The sequence below is a fragment of the Dermacentor variabilis genome, chromosome 8, assembly GCF_050947875.1.
Source record: "Dermacentor variabilis isolate Ectoservices chromosome 8, ASM5094787v1, whole genome shotgun sequence".
NCBI classification, from domain to species: domain Eukaryota; kingdom Metazoa; phylum Arthropoda; class Arachnida; order Ixodida; family Ixodidae; genus Dermacentor; species Dermacentor variabilis.
Genome location: NC_134575.1, coordinates 167,006,111 through 167,024,695, shown reverse-complemented (window position 1 = coordinate 167,024,695; position 18,585 = coordinate 167,006,111). Strand labels below are relative to the sequence as shown.

At 43.7% G+C, this 18,585-nt stretch overlaps 1 protein-coding gene across 1 annotated transcript in view; it reads left to right on the top strand.

Moving 5' to 3' along the window:
- Nucleotides 1–18,585, top strand: part of LOC142590706 (inactive CLIP domain-containing serine protease A3-like) — a 113,883-nt gene that overhangs the window by 27,961 nt on the left and 67,337 nt on the right. Inside the window, exons 2-3 of the mRNA XM_075703122.1 lie at nucleotides 5,581–5,761; nucleotides 12,158–12,310. Coding sequence (XP_075559237.1) covers nucleotides 5,581–5,761; nucleotides 12,158–12,310 — 334 coding nt within the window. The remainder of the gene's footprint in view (nucleotides 1–5,580; nucleotides 5,762–12,157; nucleotides 12,311–18,585) is intronic.

Genomic DNA, 18,585 nt, shown 5'->3' with positions numbered 1-18,585 from the left:
GAGTATATTGATATTCGGCTTACTTACTTCGTTACCTAAGATCAATTGTGCGAAAATGTTATTATTCACGTTAGCGCCAAGTGCGTTTGGTTACTTTGTAGGGGATGTTCAGAAAGGAACGATACAATTTTTTGTGGCAACGTACATGCTGCGTGGTGATTTTTATGCCGTTTAAAGATAACCCATGAAATATTAAACAAAACCACGTGAATGCGCTCATGCGCCGTTTCTTGCGAAGCTCTCAACCACGTGTCGAGCCTACCGGTTGTCAGCGACGGCGGCGCCTCCTTTCCGTGGGCAACCGTCCACGATTCCGAGGAATACCGAATCCGATGCCTAGGGCCGCTCACTTCGCGACGGTCCACGCGCACAATTCTCTCGCGATAACCGCAACTGAGGGCGCTGCAATACGGTAGCGAATGAGCGCAGTCACTTGGTTTTGTTTCATACTTCGCGGGCTTTCTTGAAACGCCAGAAAAATGATCACGCTGTATGCACGTTGTCAGCGAAAATTGGGTGGGTCGTTTTTGAATCTCGTCTACAACGTTACGAAACGCACTTGGCCCTAAGATAATATTAAACTTTTTGAATAATTGATCTTACTTAATGAACTGAATAAAAGAGTTGTCGCACAGTCCGCAGATGCCTGAACAGCCATTTGCGTGAGCATCACAACGATGATCACAATATTGTGACGTGACATCTTGGCATTCACTGCCACTACTGTCCTGCGGAGCTTGCAGCGATTAACGTTGCACTGAAATACGTGCATGAGAAGTTAACTACATCGAAGATTACCATCTTTTCGGACTCCCGCGCTGCCCTTAGCAGGTTACAATGCAGTGAAATTGATTGCCCAGTTGTGCGCAGCATTACTGACTCGGCGAGCAAAATTTCATCACGTGGGGTGTCTCTAGTTGCTCAATGGATACTATCACACTTAAGAATCGACGGAAATGAAGGGGCTCATCGACTCGCTGCAACTTCCGCCAGAAATTTTTTGCGAATGACGCTCGTCTGCTAATTCGTCGCCACCTACTCAAGCAGCATCCAGACCAGCGCGTCGCAAATGGAACGTTCCCGCCGCGTGTTCGCGGTCGAGGGTTGCCTCGTCGCGCTAGAGCACAACTACTCAAGCTGAGGGTTGGCTGCGTGAACGTGCTCGAACGTTTATACAGACAAGGACCTGTGCCAAGTCCATCGTGTACGTCTTGCGGCTGCTGCGAGACACTTCAGCATCTGATATTTGAGTGCCCCGCTTTCAGTGCTCAGCGCATGTCGCTAGTGAGAGACTATCGTCTGCTTGGTCTGCGGTGTACGACACTCGACGAATGTTTGTACCCCAGTGGTTGTGCGTCTAAGCGTGATCAGCCTCATCGCGCTCTACTTACTTGTCTAGAGTTAATTAAGTTAGGTTCTCGCTTGTAGCGTCGAAACAATTCTATTCAACATTCTGTAGTAGCGTGACCTTCAGTGACCGGTCCTACTCTTTGTGATCTGTGCTGTGTTCTACTTTATTCTTTAGATTTGTCCTGTTGCTCTTCCTTTCCTCTTTCCTCCCCTCCTTCCTATCTTCCATTTCAGTGTTGCTGTCACCTCCCTTCCCAAGAGTAGGCAGGCGTTGTGCCCCTTCCGGTGGCAGTTGCGAACCTGCTCCTCGCTTTCCGTTTCCTGTTAATTCTATATGGGTTCAAAACAAATAATAATAATAATAATAATAATAATAATAATAATAATAATAATAATAATAATAATAATAATAATAATAATAATAATAATAATAATACGGTCGTGGCGCATCCCTTTTCAATGAATACAAAGTGCTTGCTAAGCATAGGACCCTGCTAACTTGTGAAATTATTGAGCATGAAATTATGAAAAAAAAAAACGCGGATATATACGTGTCAGTGCGATTTCCATTGTACTGTTGAAACATGAATTTGAATATCGTGCCGGGCCTTGAGGTACTGGTAGCACGCGCTCGAATCTTCTGACAGTGGATGAAGACTATAAATCGCTGTGCTTTGTCTTGTTTATTTTCCACCAGTCTACATAAGGAATCCAACGCGAAGATTAAGCTCATTGGAAGTCGCCGATATTTCACTCTGCCTGTCCTTTTCACTGCCGTATGTGTCCTGTCAACACCATGAAAATCCCCCTTCATTTGTTCTTCCTTTCTGGCTTTTATCATACTAATGTGGGCTGGATGGCAGAATAGGCGAAAATACCCTTTTTCTTTTATTTCAGCACAAAAATATTATAGCTTTCCTTGTGCATCTTTTCATCAAGTGGCAAGCATTACGGCGGGTTAGAAGTAAACTAAGATTAACTCGAAACATGCCTTCTGTTCCGCCTTCCACCCGCAGGGCCTTAGTGATGCTTCAAGAATTTTGAAATTTTTTATATTTTTTTAGGTGGACATAACTGCTGATCATGTCAGAATTGATACCCCCTTGGACATGTCGCAATTTCGATCGGGATCATGTCCAATCGAAAGAACTATACCCAATATGGCTTCGACACGGGACAGTTGGCACGACATCGTTCTGTTTACTGCACCATAAAAAGGACCAAAAAGAAACTGACACACATATGAGCAAAGTTTAAAATGTTTATTATTGGCTAGCATAGCTCAGATATACGCAAGATGGATAAATGAGAGGAAAAATGCAACGACAGATGAAAACGAAAGTAGTTTATGCCGCTCTGGTCTCACAATGACAAGTATGGTTTGATCTAACCATCGTTTGTGAATTTGAAGATTCTTTCTCTCAACGCCAGAGAAGGTGCTCTAACCTGGTTTCCTGTGTCATTTTTTTGAATGAAATAATCTTCCAAAGTAGAGATACCAGCCGTCATAGAGGCATAACCTAATCGAGGTGTACAGATCGCTTATGTAGATATCTTGGAAAATATTCACAGAGATTCCACGGATACCTTAATTCTACACAAGACGGAAGGTACCTAAAAAGAAAGGGGTCACACGAGGAGACAGAATCTCTCCACTACTACTCACTGCCTGCTTGGAAGAAGTATTCAAGCTATTAAACTGGGAAGGCATAAGAGTAAGGATCGAAGGCGAATACCACAGCAATCTTCGGTTTGCGATGAGATTGTTCTATTATGCAACACTGCAGACGACTTGCAACAAATGATTGAGGACCTAAACAGATGGAGCGTGAGAATGGGGTTGAAGATTAATATGCAGAAGACAAAGATAATCAACAATAGCCGGGCAAGGGAACATTAGTTCAGTATCGCCAGTTAGTCTCTAGAGTCTGTGAAGAGTACGTTTACCTAGGTCAATTAATCACAGGGAACCTTCATCATGAGAAGAAAATTCATAGAAAAATAAAAATGAGCTAGATCGCATACGGCAGACATTGTCAGCTCCTGACTGGAAGCTTACCATTATCACCGAAAGGGAAAGTGTATAATCAGTGCATTTTGCCGGTGCTGACTCATGGGGCAGAGACTTGGAGATTGAGAAAGAAGCTTGAGAGCAAGTTAACGACGGCCGAAAGAGCGATGGAACGAATAATGCTAGGCATAACGTTTAGAGACCGAAAGAACGGTTTGGAGCAGCGAGAAACGGGTATAGGCGATATTCTAATTGACATTAAGAGAAAAAAATTGATGTGGGCAGGTCATGCAATGCGCCGGTTAGATAAGCGCTGGCCCATTAGGGTGACAGAATGGCTACCAAAAGAAGGGAAGCGCAGTCGAGAACGGCAGAAGACTAGATGGGGCGATGAAATTAGGAAATTCGCGGCCGCTAGTTTGAATCGGTTGGCGCAGGATAGGGGTAATTGGAGCTCGCAGGTAGAGGCTTTCGTCGTGCAGTAGACATAAAATGGAATGATGATGATGAAGCTTCCGAAATTTCACGCGCTTTGTTCTAGAGCTGCAGAGTGACAAAGCCCTGCTTTCGTTGAATACTTCTGCGGAAACCGCAAGGTGTATGGAAGTAGTTAATAAAGGGACAAAATAAGACATCCGCTCAAACGTAGCTAATTGCTACAACGGCAACCCATACGGGTTGTTCGAAAGAAAAGCCACGCAGTCGAAGAAAAATTCGTCCTGGTCCGTGAGTCGAACCCAGCGCCGCCGTTATGCCACCTGAGCTAACCAGGCGGCCAGCAGATGGTAGGGCGAAGTCCAATTTATCGACAACTCGAAGCAAAGGCAGGAGTTTGACGTAAGATTGGCTTGCAGCCACATTGTGCTCAGCGTGCCGCCAAAGGACCTAGTGAACGGAGCATTTCTGTCGCGTACCTGTGCTCACTTAATCTAATATTAATACATCGGCCTGCAGGCCCTTTGTAGGATTTTCCGCGCGTCTAAAAAACCTTGCAGGCAGTGTTGTCGACGTATTTCAAATATCTCTTTACATGGTTTATTTCACATTTTGTTTTGAAAAGATTTTCTGTGACATTAAATTTTTCGTATAGACCTTTCACCTGTAGAAGAGCTGAAAAGAAAAAAAAAAAACACTTCAGCGCCGTGCCTTTCACCAATCATTTGAAGCCATGGGATATTTTGTTCATTGAAGGCATCAGGGTTACCTTCTTTTGAGCTCGCCATCCTTCACGTTCGCTTTCTTTTTGTTTCCTAAAGCTCTCACGATTTCTTCGGTGACGAATAAGTGGAGTACGATAATCACTGTCCTTCCGCTCCGTGACCTGCCGCTGGATGTGAGTCATTTCCTTTTTTTTTGTGCTTTGTGTTACAGTAGACCGCAGTATACAGAACTATGCCGCACCGCAATCATTGCAAAAAAAAAAAAACATGCCGGCCGATCGGGATTAAATTTATTGATTGGTGATAGAGAAGGGCAGCTATCTACCATAGAATCGTGCACCTTCAACTCTGTCTTTGTGCATAAAAAATCACTTTCTTCACGTACATGCCGGTCTCACTAAGGCATTTGAATGATAATTGCTTCTTCAGGTGCATAACATTCCAATCAGGAATAGGAAGCCATTGGCAAAGTGATCTTGCCCATATGATGCCCTATAATGTTCTAGCTAGCGCAGGCCAAGCTGTTTCTTTAAAAATGAATTACAAGATACGAAGATTGGTGTTTTGTTGGCAATTGCCTTGTGCGCACTGGTGAATTTTTCTACCGTCTATGAATAGTTATTTATTCAATATTATAGCAATGTTTTCTATAACTTGAATCACAAATTCTACAGCTCACTTGAAAGTAATATATGCAACACTTTCCTGCTCCGTGTATTTCCCCAGTTTTTCTTTATCCGCTTCAAAGTCCTGCCGCGAAAGGAGAGAACCAATGCGAGACGAGAATGGGTTCCGCGCGAACGACAACAGTGCTCTCGAAAGAGGCTTCAAAGAATGAACACTACTGGGTGGCGGACATTAGGACCACGAAAATTTGATAAAGCCACGGTCTTACTTGGTCTTTTATTTTTCGCGTTTACCCAAATAAAAACTGTCACCACCAGCAGATACATGTCACCACGAACACAACAAAGGGAAGCTAGCTTGACGTACTTGGTGAATCGAGATTACTGTACGAATGTAGTGAGTTCTCACGCGATGCCTTTTCCGGTGTTGCAGGAAAACGTGCATAGTTCTCGGTGCCTGCCTTCTGCTGACGCGTATAGCTTCCGCAGAGGGTGCCCCACAGCAAAATGGAACCGCTGCGGCCGATTCTGGCGCCGCCGTGGAGGTGTATGGCTGCATGTGTGTGCCCGAAGACGAATGCAAGGATGACACTGTCGAGGAGAAGCCGCCTCAGGTGAGCATCTCCCCGTGACATTGCAATGTAATAAAATAGCAGTTTCGACAAAGAGGCGAAGCAACGGTTGTAGAATCAAATTATTAGACAGCAATACGCAGTAAGCTTAGTACGAGCAGTAAACAGAGCTATACAACAGGAGAAAGAGAGGGACACAAACAACAGCGCTAACAACCAAATGTCTTTATTCTTTCATTCAGCATATATATAGTTCACCGCTATCTCAAAGCACAGAATCAACAGAATTCAACATGTCCTGCGGCAAAATATGCAAATAATGCTATAGGAAGGCAATCTTCTTCGGAAGGAGAGAAATGTAGGGAAGGTTTACACATGCTCGGCCGCTATTACGAATGTGGAAAGCTTCGGAAATAAGACGTGCACGGTCATCACCGTATTTTTATGGATAGCTCACATCTTTAAAAGACCGCTCGCAACCGCATTCATTGCAATGCAGTGACAACTGACTATCTCTAGCTCATTTTTCAACTTTGAGTGTTCGCGCATGCGGTCATTGATGCCACACCCCGTTTGACCGACATAAAAACGCTTTCATGAAAGAAGAATCTTATAAACCACACAGTCACAACAGCCAGCAAGAAACCTCTGCCTGTGCTGCTGTTCACAACGTTTTTTGTTGCTCTCGGTCACCCGATTGACTTCATGGCTCAGGCTACCTAACTTATTTCTGGCAGTGAACTGCCAGAAATAATTTCATAGTGAATATCTGGCCTGATGACAACCTTTTTGAGATTACGCGTAACCTGGGGCCCTATAACGTAAAACTATTCCAATATGTTTCTATTCCAATCTCCTGACGTCAAACTTGCGTAACCACCAACGCAAGCACCGGGCGGTCACCCGAAGGGTTGTCGAACAGACCTATCAAACGCTCTCCTCGTTCATAGGAGGTCACTTTTGTTTGCTTGAAAAACGAATAACATTGCCTACACTGAGCGGCTTGTCGTATCTAATTGGCTGACAAGAGGCGAGGAGAACGCTCAAGTGGAGAGGGATTCGATGGGGCCGAGCCACTGCACTGAAAGTCGATAACCGGATGAAGGGGGTGGTGCCGGCGTCTACGATTGGTCGGCTTTCCCTTACTTAGCTTGTGGTGGCTGGTCGAAAATCGCCGCGGCATGCAACGGAAACTCAAGAATGACGCTAAAACGGACCCTCAGCAAAGAAGAGTTAGCAAAATGAGGGTGTAAACGTGCCGAAAGTGCTCGAAAACGTTACACAGCCACGCAAGAAGTTTTATTATTCGCAAATACACTCATGCTCTCCGGCAGGTGCGAGTAGCCAGGGTCTGAGCGATCGGCGGTAGCCATCTTCTATTCCTTTGGGAACGGGGCATCCTGCGGCTATTCCGAAGAAAATTCAGTTTTGTTCGGCATATTAATGCATCTTTATCGCGTACACGTCACTTTGACGCGGTGAGTTCTTGCGGTTTTGTGACGTCGCGTGACAGGCAGGCGAAGTGGGTGCAGCCCGAAAACTTTTTACCAATAGCCGAGGGCTAATGGTGAAAAGGGGTCGAATCAGAAATAACTGTTTTTCTTTTTTTCTGTCAAATCATGCATAATCAGTGTGTACACATCATATCAGATGGGGAGGTATCGCGGTTTTCGTGACGTCGCGTGACAGACAGGGGAAGTGGGGGTGGTCGAAAAAAGTTTTTGACCAATCGTGGAGGGCTGATAGCAGAATTGGAATAGAAAAGTTCGGAATAGTTTTACGTTATAGCACCCCTGGTGCACATATGGCATAACCACAGCCATCGTGGATTGACCACACCATCCTTCGATTAACCAACCAGCGGTATACATCCAGAGTCGTTAACATTTATGTTACAGACCTCAGCCTTCTACCATTACATTCTAAAATTTTCCAGCATGCGGACGACACTGCGATTACTATAGATGTTGCCAACATTGATACAGGGTTCCAACAACTACAGAGTGATATTGTTAAATTATGTGATTGGTTTCAGTAAAATTATATTTTCATAAATAAAGGAAAAACAAAGCTAATTTGTTTTAAGAATCCTCACAAAGCTATCATAATTAATAGGAGGATTTTTTTGCATTCGTTAGACTGTAATTCATGTCATTGCCTACCTTCACCACTCGAATCAACTGTATAGTATTTACAGAGTAAGTAAATCCTGCTCACCAGAGCAGGATTGGCCACCCTGGTGCAGTACTTGGCCACAACCTCCTATATGAACACAACAATCGAACACAACAATTTAGGTGTACATTTCAATCAATGTCTTAATTGGAATGGTCACGTTAAACACATATGTAAAAAGCAAAGATCAATTGCTGCCATGGTGTATCACCTTCGAGGCAGAGCTCCATTTAAAGTAAAGCTTATTGTATTTAAGGCGCTAGCTGAATCTTTACTTATATATGACATTACATTATACGGCACTTGCTCTGAAAACAAAAAAACAAGAATTTAATCGTGTAATTCGTAAAATAGTCAAGAGCATAATTTACGGTACAGGGTTAGATAGCGAAGGTACAAGGAAAAAATACCAAGCCCTGGGTATACTACCAGTGAAAGAACTATTTAATTATGTAGTTTTGAAGGATCACCACTTCAGCAAAAAATTTAGGGTTGCCGTAAAAAAGAACGTGACATTGCGACAAACTGAGAGGTACGTGAAACCACGTGTCTACACTGACTATGGAAAAAGAACCCGGAACTACTATGTCCCTGCAGTATTTAATCAATCGAGTGAAAAACACGAAATAATAAAAATAAACACGAAACGAAAAATGAATAAAGCGATCAGAAAATGGTGTGCAAGCTCAATAAACACTTAGCAGGTAAAGCCAGTTGACTCATATGGAATTGTTTACCGACTTTGTTTTCAACTTTTGCTTATGATCATGCTTCGATACCTGTATATAATTTTGAAGTCAGTAGTTTGAAGAATTGAGTTGTAGTCCTGTGAGTGACTGGTGTATTTAGGTATCGCTTCGATGTTTTGACTTTGTTTTGACTTTGATGTTTTTCTTGACGACATTGTGTAATGAAAAAACAGGAACTCAAAATGCTTGTTATTTTTTGTTTGATGCACTGGACGGTGTTCAGTGTATATATGCGAGAGAATGTATTAATTGTTGTAATATGAATTCAATATGTTCTTTCGCCAACTGCCTGGCCATTTCACCAGCACTGCATGCTTAGATTGAACAGCAAATTCATCCTGTACAAAGAACTTTGGATAAATAAATGAATGAATGAAAAATGAATGAAATTTTCCGTTAGCGATTCTCAGATTGAGTAGCTGCCGATTGCGTTCTCTTAAGGCTTTTTGCAAGGGTTGCAGTGATGCTAGTTAAAAGCGGTAACAGGAAACCTGCGAGCTTCAGCCTGGCTACTTGCAATTTAAAGCTTGCATCTACTTCGTGGTCACAAGACCTGATGAGGGCCGCCTTCATGCAAGATCTTGCAATACCACACTTGACTATATTTGAGTGCACGGAGGAAAAAGGAAGAAGGCTCTCATGAGACCGAGTTGCATAACATCAACATATATGATTGCTTGAGAACGATAGCTCCAAGTCTAAGAAACGCAGCGTATTGGCCGACGCATGCTTCGTGGTAAATTCAAATGAGTAAAACTGTGCGGTAAAACTGTGCGAAGCAGGTAAAATGTTATAGCAGCAGCAGGCTGCGCGTCAGTAGTGTAAACATTGTAAATTATTAAAAGAGATCGCAACACATTGCCAGTGCTCGTCTAGCTGAGCTCAGTTCATGGACTGCAGTCATAGCTGGCCAATAATACGTCGCTGAGAACAGGGGCTATTCATGAACCGATGCACACACCTTTCGTTTGTATAAAAAGCTTATCCTCCACGGCTTATCCGTCAGAGAATAAGCTGCGTTTCTTAGACTTGGAGCTATTGTTCTCAAGCAATCATGTATGTTGAGGTTATGCTGCTCGGTCTCACAAGAGCCTTCTCCCCTTCCCTTCCGCGCACTCAAACATGCGCGGTATTGCAAGACCTTGCATGAAGGCGGCCCTCATCAGGTCTTGTGACCACCAAGTAGATGCAAGCTTGAAATTTCAAGTAGCCAGGCTGAAGCTCGCAGCTTTCCCGTTACCGCTTTTAACTAGCATCGCTGAAAGCATCGTAAGAAGCCTTAAAAGAAAGCAAGCGACAGTTACTCACTCTGAGAATCGCTTATGGCAAATGGTTGCGGTTATGCCATATGTGCACCAGGTTGCGCATAATCTCAAAAGGTTGTCACCAGGGGAGATGTTTGGTTGCTGTTCACTGCCAGAAATAAGTTATGTAGCCTGAGCGATCAAGTGAATCGGCTGACCGAGAACAAGAAAAACGTTGTAAACAGCAGCACAGGCATATGTTTCTTGCTGACTGTCGTGACTGCGTAGTTTATAAGATTCTCCTTTCATGCAAGCGCTTGACCGCATGACCTGTTTGACCGTTTGCAAGCATCAATGACCGCATGCGCGAACACTCAAACAAAGTGGAAAAACGAGCTAGAGATAGTCAGTTGTCACTGCATTGCAATGAATGCGGCTGCAAGCGGCGGTCTTTTAAATATGTGACCTATCTGTCAAAATACCGCGATGACCGCGCACGTCTTATTTCCGAAGCTTTTCACATTCGTAATATCCGCGAAGCATGTCTAAGCCTTTCCTCCATTTCCCTCTTTCCTAAGGAGATGGCCTTCCTATAGCATTAATTGCAATTTTTGCTGCAGCACATGATGAATTCTGTTGATTCTATGCTTTGAGATAGCGGTGAAGTATATATATGCTGACTGAAAGAGTAAAGACATTTGGTTGTTAGTCAGCGCTGTTGTCTATGTCCGTCTCTTTGTCCTCTTGTTTAGCGCTGTTTACCGCTCGCATGATTTCTAGAGTTTGTTCGTTGGTCTCGCGTGATTGCACAGGTAAGAACGGCGCTGGTGGCGGTGATAACGGCTTTTATGGCGACGTGATAGAGAGGAGCGCATCCATGGACGCAGCAATAAACCCGAGCAGTTTAATTTAATCTTCGTCGACCAGTGAGAGCGACCGCGGCACAATGGCACCACCCACAGTCGGCGCGTTGCTGGAGCACGCGTGTCACAGCTGGTCGTCGGCCCATATGTCCATGGTACTTCCTTGATTTTATTTCGTTCTTCAAGGATCGTACTTACTTCATTCCTTTATTGATTCCCTAAAAATTACCAAATCATCACATAATAATTTTGTGGGTTTCGCGGAATTCACCCAAAGTGCAACGCAAGTATTGATATTAACATCTGGATTAAGTTTTTATGTCTCTTTGCAAAAAAAAAGATGTATAAGCTTTTCATGGTAACTTCGGGACGTTCATAGGTTTTACTCACTGAATCGTCCCTGCTCAGATGAGCATGCGTAGTCATTAATCGTCCTTGAAAGAATTAATTGCAGAAATTAACTGTACTGCTCTTGAAAATTTATAGCTTCCATATTATCTGCCAATATTTTAAGTCGTCTGTTCTGCGACACAAAAGAAGCAAAATTCCTAGAAAATACAAACGAAGCTGTATTATCGCCGAAATTAAAGGTTGTTTTCCTGAATAGAGCAGTAAAAGCACGGATGAAATCATTTTCTTTCAATTTATGATCATGGAAACCGATGTAGACAATGTTAAATTTCTGTAATTGGTCATTCTTTTCCTGGAAGCCCGGGGAATTTGGTGAGAGTACATAACCACTGCGCTGTTGTTAAAAATGTTCAGTAAATTAAGGCCTATCTCGGCTTTATTTTCTGACTTGTTTTAAGCGCAGTCTCTTTTTCTTCTTTTTCACTATCACCACTCACGAACTTCAAATGGAGGTGAGAGTGATTCATTTTTGTTTTGCTTTTTAGCCGGCGTGTTTTCCTGTTCATAGTGTTTTTTTTTATTCAGAAGATGTTTAATTATTCTCCGATGATTGGGCTGTTGCTTTGAAACCTGAAATCTGTTTATTTGGGCGTTTTGTTATGAAACCTGAAATATGTTTATGTAGTAAATGTTGTTGCGGCACCTTGCCGTTTGCGGTGTATTCGTATTTCCTCAAATTGGCAGCAACTTTTCTTTTTCTTTTTACCTGTATTACATATTATGCTTCGTCATTCTTTTCTGTAGGCCTCGGTTGCTACTTGATTGAACCTGTTAACCTTATGAAAGCATAATAGTATGTAGTGGACTTTAAAAACAATGTTCCACATGCTAAGCAATAGTTGCCTGGGCCCCCACCAAGCTACTTTACTACAGCTGTTGGCGTATGCAATTCTCTCAGAATTTCAGCATTCCTGTTCGAAAGAATTACGAATGTGAATTTCAACCAGCTGTCCACTGTGTTCTGCATAGTAGCAGCAGCGATGTCACCGTTTGCAGGCGGGTGCAAGAAAGAACGAATGCGGCCCAGAGCAGGTGTGCTGCTTCCACTTGATCGTGCGCACAGAGAAGACGGTGGAGACCCACTCGTACCTGTTTCCGCAGCCGGAAGTCCAGAACACACTCGCCCAGAAAGGGGAATTCCCGTGGCAGGTGTGTTTTGCATGTATGTGATGCTTTGGTAAAGAGCAAAGAGCATAATATATTGTTTATTTAAACAAAGCCAATTTTCAGTAATTTATACATCGTTAAGCCTGATTTTTGCATGACATTCTTTTTTTCTACTTAATGATTTGGAAAACTACGTCCATGAAACTAAAGATAGCCTGTTACGGTAGATTTTGTAGCTGGAGCTATGCTAAAAATTTACGACTAGTTTCATTGTGGTAGAAGTTCCTAAACTTGGCTGTTATTTAATGAAAAGGCACAAAAATAAAAGAACACTTGAAAGCAACCTAGCTGCGTGAATAGGTTGGTGTCTGTGCGTAGTCAGAAGTGACTAAATTGAAGTGCACCGTATTATACAACCACCTTGCTTGAGATATCTAGCGGTTTCACGTGCTCTACGCTGATGCCTATCACTATCTAACACTGCACTACTTCCTAGTCAGTGAACATTTGTCCCCACTCTGATAATTCACATTTAGTTCACAATACCGAAGTAATATTAACGACTCTTCTCAGCTGTTACTCATTATCCCTAAAGAGGTGTTATTTCAGCAGGACATTGCTAATTTTTAAGCTTACCTACATCCTAAATGGAAGAAATCGAGGGTTTAATGGAATACACTGTGGTGGGGAAGAGGCATGATGCAAAACAGGGAACGCGGACCCAAAAAAGAAGAATTGAAAAATTGAAATGTGTTCCGGCGCCCGTGTAGGAGCCGCGAACGTCTTTTAATTTTTCGCATATTCTTCTTTTTTTGGCGGGCGTTTGCTTTTGTTCAACATCTGCAATGGACGAGCGCATCTCTCCTTAGTATTTGCGAATAATGTCATATTTATTGTGCGATTATGATGTGAACAAAACAAATGACAGCAGTGCATACGCTATCATCTCGAGCCATTTTCATTACCAATGCCCAGCTAAACTTTTCTCGGAAACGACGCGAAAGTTCGTTATCGCACGTGCAACCTGCGGTGGTTTGAGAAGGCGCAGGAAGATGTGCACCTAAGGAAGATTTGCATCACAGCAAGTAGCGAGAAAGACTAGCCAATTTTTCTTTTTAATAGAAAGTACCTGACTTGGCACTCGTGATCATGAAGTGTGAAAGTCTTTACTCGTTCCTCGGCATCGTCATGTGGACAGTGCACAGCGGAGCTTAATGACAAGTTTTTCCGGTAAAAGAAACAAAGAACTCTATGTTTAGAGGGAGGTGCAACAAAATTTTTTAATGAGGAGTGTTCAAACCTTAGTTTTTCGAACCTTATCGCTTATCGAAAGCAACATAAACCGCTGTAAAAAAAATCTTGTAAAGATCCCTGCAGGCTATGCTGGTCTAGATTACGAATATCAGCAGCTTCACTTCACTTTATTTCCTTAAAGACCCTCATGTGAGGGTATTACATAAGGGGTGGGACACATATAGGTTAACAACAGTAAACAGAAAAATGTTGAACGAGTTATACAAACAAAAATGATTATTGTGATGCAAGCGCACGCGTAATTTGGTTAAGGAACATAGATGGGCATGTGATGGCAGCAAGTTCTTGGGGAAGGTCGTTCCAGTCGCAAGCAGTCCGGGGGAAGAATGACGAAGCAAAAGTTTTTGTGTGTGCTCGTGGTCGAGACACCTGCTGCTGATGTCCGGTGCGAAGAGAGAAACGTGGTGGGGGAGGGCAGATGTAGGGTTCCTGTGATAGCTCGGAATAAAAGAATTTATGAAATAAGCTCAAACTAGAAATGTGGCGACGAAGTGCAAGAGTAGGTAGGTTGGACTGCGATTTCAGAGATGATATGCTGATATCAAAAGAGTACGAGGAATGAATGAATCTAGTTGCCCTGTTTTGAACTGATTCAAGTGAATTAGCAAGGTATACTTGTTTCGGGGACCAGATGGGCGATGCGTATTCTAATTTTGATCGAACTAGTGATTTGTATGCGAGTAGCTTAACATGCAGGGGGGCAGAGTGGAGATGACGCTTTAGGAAGCCAAGCGTTTTGTTAGCAGATGAAATAATATTCGCGATATGGCTATTCCACGTAAGATCATGGCTAAGATGAACACCGAGATATTTATATGATTGGACAGGGTCGATAGGAACGTTAGAGATAGTGTAGGGAAACAGGAGAGGATTACTGTGACGGTGGAAAGATATATATTTGCATTTGTTTATATTAAGTGTCATTAGCCAGTCGTTGCACCAGTTTTCTACCAGATTTAGGTTATTTTGTAGGGATTGTTGGTTAAAGGTGTCAGTAACTGTTTTGTATATAACGCAATCGTCGGCAAACATCCGAATATGACAATCTAATTTCTGAGGTAGGTCGTTAATATAAATTAAAAACAAAAGAGGCCCAAGGACGGATCCTTGGGGTACCCCTGAGGAAACTGGTAGTAAGTTAGACATTTGTTTATTAATGATGACTGATTGGGAGCGGTGAGTCAAGAATTCCTTTATCCATGCTAGCATGTCACAATGCAAGTTTAGGCTGGAAAGTTTCAGAAATAGGCGGTTATGGGGTACCTTGTCAAATGCCTTAGCAAAGTCGAGGAAGATTGCGTCGGTTTGGAGATTAGCGTCAAGGTTGGCATGCAGGTCGTGAACGAAAATGGCTAGTTGAGTCTCACAGGAGTAACCTTTACGAAATCCATGCTGCGATGAGTGAAAGAAATTATTTGAGTCCAGAAACTGCATTGTTAAAGAGTAAATGACGTGTTCCATGAGCTTGCAGGGTATGCTGGTAAGTGATATGGGGCGGTAGTTAAGTGGTGAATCTTTTTTACCGGACTTGTGGACTGGGACGACCTTCCCCACTTTACAGTCGTGGGGTATGATACCTGTAGAAATGGACTGCGAAAATAGCAAGCATAAAAACTTGGTAGACGAGTGGAGAGTGTTTTTTACGACCTTTGTGTTGATTTCATCAATGCCGGTAGATGAAGAAAGTTTTAACTTATCTATAAGAAGGGATATGCCGGTTTCTGAGAATGTAACGGCTGGCATTGCAATTGTGGGGTCACTGGCTGTCATGAGGGGTGGTGGTTTTTGTTCTTTAGTGAATACAGATGCGAAGGCAGAATTAAATATGTTAGCGCACTCAACGTCTGAAATAACACGTCCAGAATCGTCAGTCAGGGTAACAACGCGCGAAGATTGGGGGTTTAAAAGCTGCCAGAATTTAGTCGGGTTATCTGTAAGTATGTTTGGCACATCGATGTGGTAAAAGGAATGTTTAGCGTTTTTTACTGCGACCAAATACGCCTCTTCAGCAGCGTAGCTTAAACCATATGACGAAGAGCTCAGAGAACGTCGACAGATCTTGTCAAAGGTCTTCTCTCAGATCGATGCACAGGTCTTCTCGATGGCTACTAACTCGCACACACATCAAAAAGCTCATGATCGCACGCATCGGCAGCTGCAAAAACAAGGCAGAAAGCATTGGTAGGAATTGTGCACTTCACTAGCAACTCTAACACCTGAACAATATGTATGACACGTTTCACACTGCTTATGCAGAAAGGTGTCTCAAACAGGCATCGTGGACGAGTTTTGCCAGCTTTATGAATTCAGGAATATTTAGTGCTTTACCAAGGCACGTAATTATACGCCCTGGTAAAGCATTGAAGAAACACGAATTCATAAATTCTGTGGAAAGGGTAAAACATAAGTGAACTCTTCCAGCAGGCGGGGCTACATTCCGAATGAGATTAGCCGCTTTCACTGGACGAATGGAAGACCACACTTGCATAAGTGTGGACCACACAAAAGACGGTAGAAGCGCAGGGCAGAGTTACTTATGCTGCTTCGAAAAATTTTGGTTCCATGAGCACCAATATTTTATGGAACATGCGTAGAGATGCCTGGACAACAGATTCTTTTCCTACATCTCGGCACATGTAATGGTGGCTCATGTACGTCAACATTGTAAATCTCCGCTATTTGTGGAGTCAACTTGCGAGTCTTACGAGCTGTCGGCGTAAGTTAATGGAGAAGGTGGTAGATACGAGATTGCAGTGGTAGTCGGAATGCATCGTAGCAGTACGTGACAGCATGGCAGGCTTCTGCAGGCGCCGTTGTGCAAGGAATGCTATATTAGATCTTGTAACATATGTACGAAACGGCGGTAGGATCACACCGTTGCTTTGTTTCTAGACATTTAGCGAGCACTTGACACAATGTGCAACGTAGAGGTGCTTTGTGGGTCAACTGAATCAGTCATAGCAGGTCGAACACTTAGCTGAATCACAGAAATCACAGGAATAGAAAAACTTACATAACGCTGATGGCAAAAGTCAGGAACCACAAGGGAGGCAAGGTGTTCCGCATGGAAATGTACTCAATTCATTGCCTTTTAACTGTGTAATTGCTGAATTGCCCAATATGTTGTCTACTGCCTTGCAGCTGCCTCCACTGCAGGTGCCTTATGCATAGGGGCAACTGATACCGCTTCTTAGGGGTAATTATCGACCTCAACCTATCATGGCACCCGGACGTTTCATACCTAAAAAAGAGGTTAATGACAATAATACATCTCCTCAAATTTCTCGGTGGAAAGTCATGGGGCACATCGGTGCGGTCAATGCTGCAGCTTTATAGCGCCTTGTTTCTCGGTTTCGCAAGATACAGCCTTCCTGTGCTTGGTAACACCTGCAAAACAAACCTGCGCGCACTCCAAAGACTACAAGCTCAAAACCTAAGGACGTGTCTTGATCTTCCGAGGTGTGCGTCTACAGCGACAATGATTGTCATAGCTCAAGATCATCCAATATCCACGTACTTGACAACCGACGTTCTCAGGGCGCATATTTGGCACGTTGCCCGACTACCTTCTCACCATCTTGCCGCTTTACCCGCAGAAAGGCCACACGCAACTTTCAGTCGTATAATTGTCGCCAATCGTACCTCACTGTCATCGAACTACGAGCATGCAGCGAGACCATCCACACCTTTTATGGCGCCTGCACAGACCTGAAATACGTCTCGCCATCCCAGGAATCATGAAGAAAGCCAACATGCCGTCGTTTGCCCTGAAGCAAGCCACATTAGAACTTTTACATGCGGTGCACAGTGGCCGCGTAAACGTTTAAATCGATGGCTCAGTCACATCTGCAAGTTCAGCTGCCGCTGTGGTGATACCAACAAGATCCGTCAAAATACAGCTAAAATCATCATATGTATCATAAACGACAGCTGCTGAACTGATAGCCCTGCGTGTGGCTCTTTATTTCATTCAGGAAGAACCACCTCCTGCATGGTCAGTGTTCTGTGATTCCAAGGCAGCCCTCAGAATGTACTCTCACCACTGCGCCATAGATCACATGATCAGCTCGTCGCAGAGATCAGAGAAGTCCACCATCGCATAGTTGACGAAGTACACGATATAATATATCAGTGGTTGCCTAGTCACTGTGGAATACATGGCAATGATCGCGCAGACGCAGCTGCCCGATCTGCCCATGACAGGGTTAACTGCGTTGCCATTACTCTGTCGAGAGCCGTCGCAGCGAAAAGACTTTCTGTACTGGCGCGTGACCTGACATTAGCTCAGCGGACTTCACCTGAGTTCACAAGTGCATGCCATCATACACTGGACCCTAATTTACAGCTTCGTCTTCCGCCCGAGCTTCCATGACGTGACTGCACCCTTCTAGTCCGTCTATGGCTTGGAGTAGCATTTTCAAATGCGTACTCTTTTCTTATCGGAATGGCCAACGGCCCACTTTGTGACTTCTGCGGGTGCAACGAAACAACCGAGCACCTTCTTTGTCAGTGCTCTCGTTTCAACCCGCAAACAGCAGTCCTCTCGGCCACCCTAGATCAACTGGACAAGCGCCCAATGACCGAAAACAATATCCTTTGAAACTGGCCTACGCGAACATCAGCGCGATCCGCTATGAAGGTGCTGCTGCGGTACTTGAAAGAGACGGGGCGTTTTGACAGATTGTGACTGTACGCTGTGTCACGTAGGATTGTACGGTGACACTGTGTAAGACTAGGAACATCTTTGCGGGCTGTGTGACAGTGTACACAGAAACAGTTCGTGTGTACGTGCGTGTGCAGGTTTTTTCTTTGTTTTTTAGTCCTCTCTCTCATCTATCACATCTCCTTGCCCCTCCCCAAGTACAGGGTGGCCAACCGGAGATAATCTCTGGTTGACATCCCTGTTTTTCCTTTGCCTTTCTCTCTCTCTCTCTCTGATACCGGTGCTCAGATTATTTAGCAACACCCACAGGATAGCCCAAGTGATTATTAATGAGTTCTTA